The 10,371-nt window shown below is 39.8% G+C and overlaps 1 protein-coding gene across 1 annotated transcript; it reads left to right on the forward strand.

Annotated features, from left to right (window-relative positions):
- Positions 1-1,609: 1,609 nt before the first annotated feature.
- On the forward strand, positions 1,610-5,577 carry ZNF281 (zinc finger protein 281). The gene has a single exon (XM_083357987.1). The coding sequence runs from the start codon at positions 1,877-1,879 to the stop codon at positions 4,595-4,597; it is 2,721 nt and encodes a 906-aa protein (XP_083214113.1). The 5' UTR covers positions 1,610-1,876; the 3' UTR covers positions 4,598-5,577.
- Positions 5,578-10,371: the final 4,794 nt, after the last annotated feature.

Below are 10,371 nucleotides of genomic sequence, written 5' to 3' on the forward strand. Positions count from 1 at the left end.
GTTTAGCTGATCAAATAATTAGAGCATGGATATGTTGAATTAGAAGAGTATCAGCAAAGGCAGTCAGAGGCTATTGAACATCAATACAATAATGAGAAGTGCTGCTTTCTACATTGGCTTGTATTAGGACGTATTTAAAGCAGTTATTTTGTGATGATTTTTTTATTCTTTCCACATTTCTCAATTTACACTTGTACCAACATTATTTTAATAACTGTTGAAACATATTTCTGCTCGCTTGTACTGGGATTTGGTATATTTCATTACAAATTTGCTTCATGCTAATTATAGCTCTTGATATTATTTTACTTTATTTTATAGAGGTTGCCTTTTAATTTGTGAAGGAACTTAAAGTTGTTTGCACACCTCTTAGCTTTTCTCAGGCAGTTGACAGAACAAAGAAATATATCCTGAAGCTTTGTTGACGGTGACTCCCCTTTTCTAGGATAGTCATTAGACTAACATTGTTTTAAAGCTGCAGAGCAGATAGAAATGCAGAATGTAGGATAAGTGTTTTCTTTTAGTATTCTTTACATCTGGCACCTTTCCCTAAAGGCTTTACGGTTTCAAAGTGGATGTGACCTACTATATAAAATTGCCTCTCAGGCACGATTTGTGGGCAGTTAAAATAGGTCTGATGGTTAGATATCATATCTCCATCTCCCTTTTAGTAAACAGGGAAGGAACACGAGGCAGGAAATATGGCAGGAACTAGAGATTCCTTAAGTTTAAGTCCACAATTACAGACCGCATAAAATTTGAATTGGATACCTCGTCAATAACTGAAAAACGCTATTGACAGAAGGGTTTTCAAAATTTCTGTTGTCAATGCGATCTGTTGCACAGTACTGGTTTTGTCAGGAAGTATTTCCCCTAATTCGAAACTATATAGTAGTCGTTTCAACCTCTAAACCTTATTTGGCAAAAAAAAGAAGAAAAAAAAAAGCACTGGTCATGTAATGGGACTTCAGTGATTAGCTGCAGGAAACACAAGTGATAGCGTTTCTCCCACGCTTCATGCATGCTTTCGTGGGGAGGAAGCCCGTTCGCGTTTAGTGCCATTTACACTTGAGGAACACGCATCGAGTTTTTCAAAATCCAAAAAGAACGTTTGTAACGCCTGGGCCGCCTGTAAGCTGGGTTAAGATTGCTGCTCCCCTCCAGACATCTAGAAACTATGCAGACACGCGTGTTAACTGCATACGTGTGTGTGTGTGCGAGAGAGAGAAGTATGGAACATGCACGAGGCCGAGTGGCCCTTAACGCGGCCACCGGTGCCCCTTTGTGGAGCCAGGGGCAAGTGCCCTACCGGGAGCGACCGACGAGAGCTCGATCGCGTTGACAGTGAGGTAATGGGCTCGCGGGAACGAACCAGGGGGGAGGGGGCGCGCGAGGGGGAGATGCAGGGGGTCAACCCGCGCCTGCGCCTTCCTGCCTCCCCAACATTAGTGCCCTCCTGACTGGGCAATCCTTCCCAGCATGCCGCGCGTGGCGCATGTGCAGTAAAGGCCTTCCAGGAGGCTCTGCTAATTCCATTGTGGCGATATTTTTAACCGGAGGCGGCGGCCGTCAGGAGGAATCAGCGGCGGCGGAGGCGGCGGGACGAGGTTGGGCCGGGTGGGGCCGAGCGGCGACGAAGGATGCGCCCGGCTGTCGGCGGCCGCCACTGGCGAGCTAGCGAGTGTTAAAAAGCACGGAGCGCGAAAGAGACCGGGCCGGCCGGCCAGCCGGCGGGTGAGTTGAGTCAAAAGCGAGCGAGGGAGCGAGCGGCGCAGCTGCGGGGTCCGGCAGCAGAAGCAGCCCCTACGGGCCGCGCCTCCTCCCGGTTTTCTCTTCCCCCGGCTTTGCGGCTTCCCTTCCTGCCTGCGAGCGGAACATGAAACTCGGCAGCGGCTTCCTGAGCAGCGGCGGCGGCTCTTCCAAGAGGACGGCGATGGAGCCCACCTTCCCCCCCAGCATGGTCATGTTCAATCACCGGCTGCCGCCAGTCACCAGTTTCACTCGCCCGGCCGCGCCTCCGCAGCATTGTGGGCTGACTTCTGTCTCTGCTACCGCCGCCGCCTCTTCTTCATCCTCGTCCTCTTCGTCTTCCTCCTCTGCCACCGCCACCACTGCCTCGGCCGTTGAGACGCCGGCTCCTCCGCCTCCTCCCCACCCTCAGGGCATGACTTTCAAGAAAGAGCCGACGACGGGAGGCTTTCCTCTCACCTCCTCGTCCTCGTCCCAGAGGAGCTCGTGGGGTTTCTTCCATTCCTTGGTGAACATCAAACAGGAGAAGCCCAGCGATCAAGAGGATGAAGAGCAGCAGCAGCAGCACCATCACCACCACCACCACCACCATTATGGGGGTCTCTTTGGTATAGCTGGGGAGGAGAGGCATCCCACCCTTGGTGGTGGAGGAGGTGGAGTGGAAGGGGCCAACCAGAGTGTGATCCAGGACCTCAGTCTTTTTCACCATCTGCATCATCATCCCCATAGAGGAGATTTGTTACTGGGCTTCAGAAGCAGTGGTGAAGTAAGTGCTTCTGGCTCAGATGAGCCTAAACAGGATGCCCAGACCAAGAAGGTGAAGAGGCCAAAGTCAGAATCTCAGGGAAACAAAGCCAAGAAGAAGCTGAACGCTTCAGCCAAGGCCCTTGTGGCAGGAGATGGAGAAGCTGCCGTGCTGTCCCCTAGCCAGAAACCTCATGTCTGTGAACACTGTAATGCTGCCTTCAGGAGCTCTTATCATCTGCGTAGGCATGTGCTCATCCATACTGGTGAGAGGCCTTTCCAGTGCAGTCAGTGCAACATGGGTTTCATTCAGAAGTATTTGCTTCAACGGCATGAAAAAATCCATAGCAGGGAGAAGCCGTTTGGATGTGACCAATGCAGTATGAAGTTCATCCAGAAGTATCACATGGAGAGGCACAAGAGAACGCACAGCGGAGAAAAGCCATACAAATGTGAAACCTGTCAGCAGTATTTTTCAAGAACTGATAGACTTTTGAAGCACAGACGTACATGTGGAGAAGCCATAGGGAAAGCAGGTGCTGGAATGGATCCTGGGCCATCAAATCATAGCATGGGCAACTTGTCTATGTTGTCTCAGGGAAATACAGGTTCATCAAAGAGAAAAAGCAAAGCAAAATGTATACCCACTGAAAACAAAGAACACAAACCTAGTCATAAAATATCCGAATCTCAAATTGCATCTAATATGTCCTTGCAGAATTACTCAGTAGAGATTCCAATAGTGTCTTCCAGTGGTGGCTTGATTGGCACTGGGTTGGAAGAGCTACAGAAAAAGGTGCCAAAACTAATATTTAAAAAAGGAAACCGGAAAAGTGCAGATAAGAGCTTTCTTAATTTTATGTCACCATTACCAGACCTCCTTGGTCAGAAGCAATTTTCTGGAAAACCAAGTAGCTCTCTTGGCCTAGTCGCAAATACCAGTGTAGATGCTATTGGCCTTCTCCAAGCGGCAAGTGGCAAATCGGGTCAAATAAGTAGCAATTATGATGATGCCATGCAGTTTTCAAAGAAAAGAAGATATTTGCAAACCGCCAGCAGTAACAGTGCCTTTTCTATAAATGTTGGGCATATGGCCTCCCAGCCGTCTGTTATTCAGTCCGCAGGGGTAAGTGTTATGGACAGTGAGACCCCATTATCTCTTATTGACCCAGCGACTCTTAATGCTGACATCAAATCTTGTCACGATAAGTCTGGCATTCCTGATGAAGTCTTGCAAAGTCTTCTAGATCAGTACTCTCACAAATCAGAAGGCCAGAAAGAAGATCCCTTCAGCATCGCTGAACAGCGTGTGGACTTACAAGCTTCAGGAGAACATACAGAGATGGTTCAAGAGGAGAACCTGAGTCCCAGTTCCCAGGCAACTTCAAATGACAAAGCAAGCATGTTGCAAGAATACTCAAAATACCTCCAACATGCTTTTGAAAGAACAACCAATAGCACTGGTTTTGCTTTTGGTCCCAGTTTCCAATTTGTAAGTTTATCTTCAAGCCTTCATAACCATAGTTTGTTTCCAGACAAACAAGTGTACACTACGTCCCCACTTGAGTGTGGTTTCAGCCAATCCGTTACCTCAGTGTTGCCAACTGCATTGTCAAAGCCTCCCTTTGGGATGTTGCTTGGATCTCAGCCGGGTTTTTATTTGTCTGCTTTGGAGGCAACCCATCAACAGTTGACTCCTTCACAAGAACTAGATGACCTGATAGACTCTCAAAAAAGCATTGACACGTCATCAGGCTATCATTCTACACCTCAAAAACTGAATAGCCAGAAGGAACAAAAAACCCTAGAAACTTCAACAAGCTTTCCCATTCCCTCTCAGGAGCTAGCTAACCAGATAGATCCTCAGAAGGACCTAGAACATCGAGCAACATATCAGATAGAGACCTTTGCACAAGCATTTGGTTCTCAGTTTAAGACGGGCAGCAGGGTGCCAATGACTTTTATTGCTAACTCTAATGGAGAAGTGGACCATAGAGTAAGGACTTCAGTATCAGATTTCTCAGGGTATTCAAATATTATGTCTGATGTTAGTGAGCCATGTAGTACGAGAGTAAAGACCCAAACTAGCCAAAGTTATAGGTAGAGTCTCAAGTATGACTAGGCTTAGGGGGATGGTCTTAATGTGTTAGTTTTATTTTGATAACACTGCCATCGGAATGTTTCTACACGATCCTAATACAAATAATGTAACACGCCCTTTCAATGCAACTTTTCATACTTAGTTTTGTTAATGTAATTTTAGATTGGTTTGTATTATCATTTTTAATCAGATCAATAGACATTATAGTTTGCATTTTTTGTCTTTATGGGACAGTGTTTAGCAATCAAACTTACTTAACTTAGTTTGTCAGGGAATAGCCCAAAAATTACATCTGCAAAAAAGAAAAAAATATTAAAAAAATCACTTTTGTTTTAGGATTAAGATTATGTTTAATTGCTTTACTCTCAGGAAAATGTAATGAAGCAAGGCGACTCTGTACACTGTTGGTGTATTGGAGATTTGAATTTACAAATAAGTGGTAACTATTCTGCCATTTAACTAAGGGTTCTAAGACTTTGCAAATTGCTGTCGTATCTGGGTGATATAAAATTCTGAGAATTTAGCTGCCTAAAGCTTGTTTATAGTTTTTAACATACTATTTTATTTCTTTTTCCAGAGGATAATGCCCATTCCATATTTTTAGGATAGCTACTCTCAGATCCTTGCTATGTTTCCTGGAATAGCTTTAAGAAAAATAATGTCCATCTCCCTTCCCCCCTGCCCTTAGAAAATTATAATTCTGTAAAGAGATATTAATGGTATAATCTACAAGAGGATTTTGAAGTAGTAACTTGATGTCATTATAGCCCCAAATTCAAATTACAATAATAATTTATATACACTTTGGAATGCATTATTTATTATATATTTTAAAAAATGTGCTCAGTTGGCCTCCAACCTTTGCTCATTTTTTAAAATCATCTTAAGCTGTCTTTTTTAATCATCTGTTTTCTATACCAAGTTTGTTTGCCAAGATTGTGATTTTTTTTCTTGTCCCTTAGCTTAACAGCTGGAATTTTAGAAGATGTACATTCCAGAAGATTACATGACATTATGTACTTTCAGATGTCTCGTGATATCAGGAGTTAAAGCAATGGAATACTCCTTTTATTTTAGAAGTCTATAAAGTTTTCTATATAAGATACCGTAAAGAACAATTAGTTGTACATAGAGAAGTCTCCCAGTGTGCATTGGGATTTGCATCCACAAATACTCTTGCATTTTGGGATGGGGTGGGGTGCAGATTACGTGTGGGTTTTAAGGATGTGTAGAAGACTTTGCAGGCTTGAGTCATGAGACTACACTTGGATTCAGAGATTGGCCTCGACATATGAACCATGTGACAGGTACCTATTTGGTTTCTTGTAGCCAGAATCTTCCTAATGAATTTTTTGCTCAAATTAATGTATATTTTGTGGTACTTATTTATGACATGTGACTCTTGATTAAAGCCTGTGAAGCCACAAAAACCTAAAGAACCTAGTGGCTATTTTAAAACTGCTAAAAAGCAGTTGCACTGTCCAGAACCACTTTTTTTGCAGATTTTTTTTTTAAAAAATAGTTTTTAAATGTAATTTTCGTGATGTTTTTGCAGATTTTTTAAATGTACTTTTGGTGATACTTCTGCCTTAGGGGCTTTCAGAAGGCAGAAAAATACCAGTGGTTGTTTGCAGTCTTATTGTGTAATTGGCCCGTTTCAGGTGTTCATGTCTAATAAAGTGATTAACATTGTGCAAGTGTAAAACACTTCAGCAATGAAGATGTTTACACAAAAACTATAAATTCTTAAATTGTTACAGAATGCTAAATATACCCATTTTTTCTCTTCTTCCTACCTACCAAATCAACTTGAACACTTCACCAAATGAGACATCACCTTATTACTAATGAGTAATTAATTAAATCTCATATATATATATATATATATATATATATATATATATATATATATATATATATATATATATATATATATATATTAATGTATGTATTTCCTGTCCTTCAAATTAGTGCTGTTAATTTCCTGTGCCATCTAGTTATAGAGCACACTTTTATCATCAAAGGATGGAATATATCTTAACCACTGTGTAGTTCTGCTATGGGTTTTTCTTTGTCTTTTGGGGTATTTTGTTCCAGTGCAGTTATTTCTTTTCTTTATTTTGTGTGTACTGGATAGTGTGAATAGGGATTGTTTGCTTTAGACTGTGACCAATAAAAATGCTGTTCACACAACTAAGGAAAGAAGATGCCATTGTATTATCTATCCAGTTACACCTCTGGCTTTGTCAAAACAATTACATAAAATGCTTGAAACTGCTGGAACAAAAGAGGAACATCTTGCTTGCTTTTAAAAGGTATTTTTATTGTAAAACTTCTTTAGGTGAACAATAAAAACACAGTTTTTTTTGTTATTTTGAGCTTTAAATTATTTATCTTACTTTATATGCCTTAGGGCTTATTTCTTTGGAGATGCTTTTCAAATGAGTGATTGGTAATATTAGATTACTTACAGTAAAGGATACAATTTGACATATTTATAATACTGAGAAGTGTTAGCAGTGATTTGGTTTTAGTTTAGTGGCCTTGGAATTCTGTTAGAAGGATAGGATGTCAGTTGGATAAATTAGAGTATTGCATTGCCTCATCATTTTATGTATTTGGGAGTAATTAATAGGACTCCTTGAAATTGAAAGGAAGCACGGTTTTATATGCTAGGTTAAACCAAGGTTTATTTTAACCATTAATTGTTGAATTATGATCAGATATTTAGTATAGAACCAGAAGGCTAAATTCATTTTCACCTGATTTCCTAGACCCACCAGAAAATTGAAAGATTATGGCTCTTAAAAGAGAGCTTCCAGGCATGCAGTCAGGATCTTTCCACTGAATTCAAGGGCAAATATTTTAATATCCAGATGACGGGATTAAACTCTAGACCTAACCTAGGTAGGGTTTAGTTGTGCTGCATCGATGCCAACATAACATGTTAGGGATACTCAATGCTTCCTTTGAACGGTTTTCAAAATGAAGTGCTGCTTTGAAATCTGACACAATTCTGCTAATGAGCTCAATGAACTAGTCATGAATATGAGCAAGTTTTGTTTTCCAAATTTGGTAAGGATAGCTTTCAGAGGTGGAGATTAATAGGAAACTATGGGGAGGGGCCCAAAAGTTACTGTATGATACATGATACATTTTTGTTCTAATAGCTCATATATACTATGCTATCGTATAATCCTTGCAACAGTTGTTTAAGACATATTTTTGAAAGAGAACACCTTTTATATTATGTAACTTTGTGTAACTAGCAAAATGTTAATGCACTGAAACCCAAAAGTTTAATTCTTTATGGTTTCCAAATAACCAGTAGGGGAAATGCCCTCTAGAACCAATATAAAGGTAGATCTATTATTAGAATCTTGGACCAAATATGATGGTAAATTGGCTGTTGAAAGCAAGGGAAAGAAAGATTTCCCAGGGAAGATCTTTCAGTTGTTAGACTGAGATAATAAGTAGAAGAAGAATAAGCTTCAGAAGAGGAAGCATGAGAACCTAATCATGGAATTTAAGATAACTTATCTTTTTAGTCCCATTTTCTAATTTTATTCTACCTTTGTAGTAAATAGTGTTTAAATGTTGGTGAACCCTTTTGGGTTTTCAACATTTTTACACAATATGACCTAAAATGTGATTGTTCTCCACAGTCCTAAAACTGGATAAAAACCCAATTAAATAAGTTAAAAGCGTTATATTTGTTCATTTATTTATTGAGGAAAATGATCTAAAGTTCCATATTTGTGTGGCAAAAGTATGTGCTTATCGATTCATTTATAGGAGAAATTATGTTTCAGTCAGTGGGATGATAGGTGTGAGGGTGATGTCTTATTTAAAGAAGAGAATTGTGGGTATTCACTATGAAAGTCTGATCTTCATAACACTGGTATGTGGAAGTGTTTAAGGGCATAGATATCTGAGGACCTCTGAAAAACATTGTTGATGCTCACCAGGCTGAGTTCGACTTCTGATGATTACCTGTACCCGCCCATCTTTTCTTCAGTTGCTTTAGGACAAATAACCTAACAAATGATTGAAGAACTATTGATACTCTGGTGATGATAGTAGCAGCAGCAGCAGCAGCAAAATAATAATAATAATAATAATAATAATAATAATAATAATAATAATAATAATAATAATAATAATAATATAGATAGATGATGGCCAGTATCTCACATAATTAAGAATTTTTTTAAAAAATTGGATTTTGATCCTAACGTGTAATATTGCACTTGAAAATACCCAAATCTTGTTAAACTGGGTGAATTCCCAAGCTTTTAAATTAAAAAGGGCTGACTTCTCTCAATAGTTTCTACAGTACCTGTCCATTTTGGCCTAGTATACTGGGGTGGGGTGCTGCACTCCTGTCAGCCAAGGGACATCGGCCTTTGGGGACGGAAGAGAAGTACCTTCTTGGCAGTAGCCCTTGCCCTTTGGGACATTCTTCTTTCAAAGCTTAAAATGGCCTCAACCCTGTTAACCTATCCTAAGGCTTTAAAGATGTGCCCAAGCCTGGAGTCCTGAAAGTGTTAGAGGCTGTTACCTGACTGCACATTAATTTTTATGTAATTATAATTTTCAGCTGCCTAAATGTATAATTTGTAATTTGTTGTCTTTTTTGGTTTTAATTATTGTGACATTGTTGCCCAGAGTCAACTAGCTATAGAAATTGAACAAATAAATAAAATTAACTGAAGGGCTCCATGTGTTGTGATGCCCATATGGACCATGTTGCTAAATCCTAGCTGATGTAGTGATCCTCAAAAGCTTTGTGACAGTAGAGATAGGCATGAAGGCCTCAAGGAAATCTGGAACTAAGGTAGCAGGATGTACATCTTTAAATATTCCACTTGATAAAATACTGTCAGATGTAGTGGACAATAAATAATTGGAAATAGTCCTTCCAAGATGCACATGCCACAACTGCAAGTGCCTGTGTGTTTTGCTGGGCAAAGTTTCCTTGGATTTTACAAATGCTGTTTTAACAAAGCGGTTATTTTGATCTGTGTTATCTATAGATAGCTAATTGAGCAGTAAAAAAGAAAAATCCCTCCCACTGCACATTATTAGTAAGAATACTAATAGCATACTAAGAATTTACCTATTTTCTGAGACATACAATATTAAACTTCATCCTCTTTCTAAAATTCTTGTATACATGATGTGTTGAAATTTGGGAGAAAAATAGAAATGTTCTTTTTTTATTCTTCCCCTGCAGTTCTGCAAAAAGGCTTAGTTTATTAACTTAACATGTTACATGATTCTGGCCAATACCTTGTTTTGCTATAAGGCAAAGCCACACAGCTCACAAACCATTTTATGGGTCTTTCAAGGCAACCTAGAGCAAGTACACTTTGGATATATTACACTTAATCTCTTGCAGAAAAGATGACTATGTCAACTCTCGTTGTGTATTGGACTCTGAAGTTGAGCTTAATGGAAAACACATCCATTCTTGGACTTTGAATTGAAGTGCAATTCATTTTAAAGTTGACATGTATCTACTGTATGTACTATTAAAAAAACCTCTTTCTGTAGCTTTCAATTGGGCAAAACAGGGCATCATAGAGCAACAATTTTTGAATCAAGGTACTCAAATGAACTAATTTACAGAATGCATCTAAAATCTGGGCCCCATTATTCCCAGGGAATTGAAATTTGGAAAATCACTGGCTGCTTCAACATTGCTGTAGTCAACTGCAGTCATATGATTGTCATTTCCAGTGCTCCCTGCCAGTTTTCCAGAAGGAAGGCGAGTG

Source organism: Vipera ursinii (genome assembly GCF_947247035.1).
Source record: "Vipera ursinii genome assembly, chromosome: 3".
Lineage (NCBI taxonomy): Eukaryota > Metazoa > Chordata > Lepidosauria > Squamata > Viperidae > Vipera > Vipera ursinii.

Bases quoted from the DNA above. Each gene is read 5' to 3' on its own strand.
- ZNF281 (XM_083357987.1), top strand. From the start codon at position 1,877: ATGAAACTCGGCAGCGGCTTCCTGAGCAGCGGCGGCGGCTCTTCCAAG.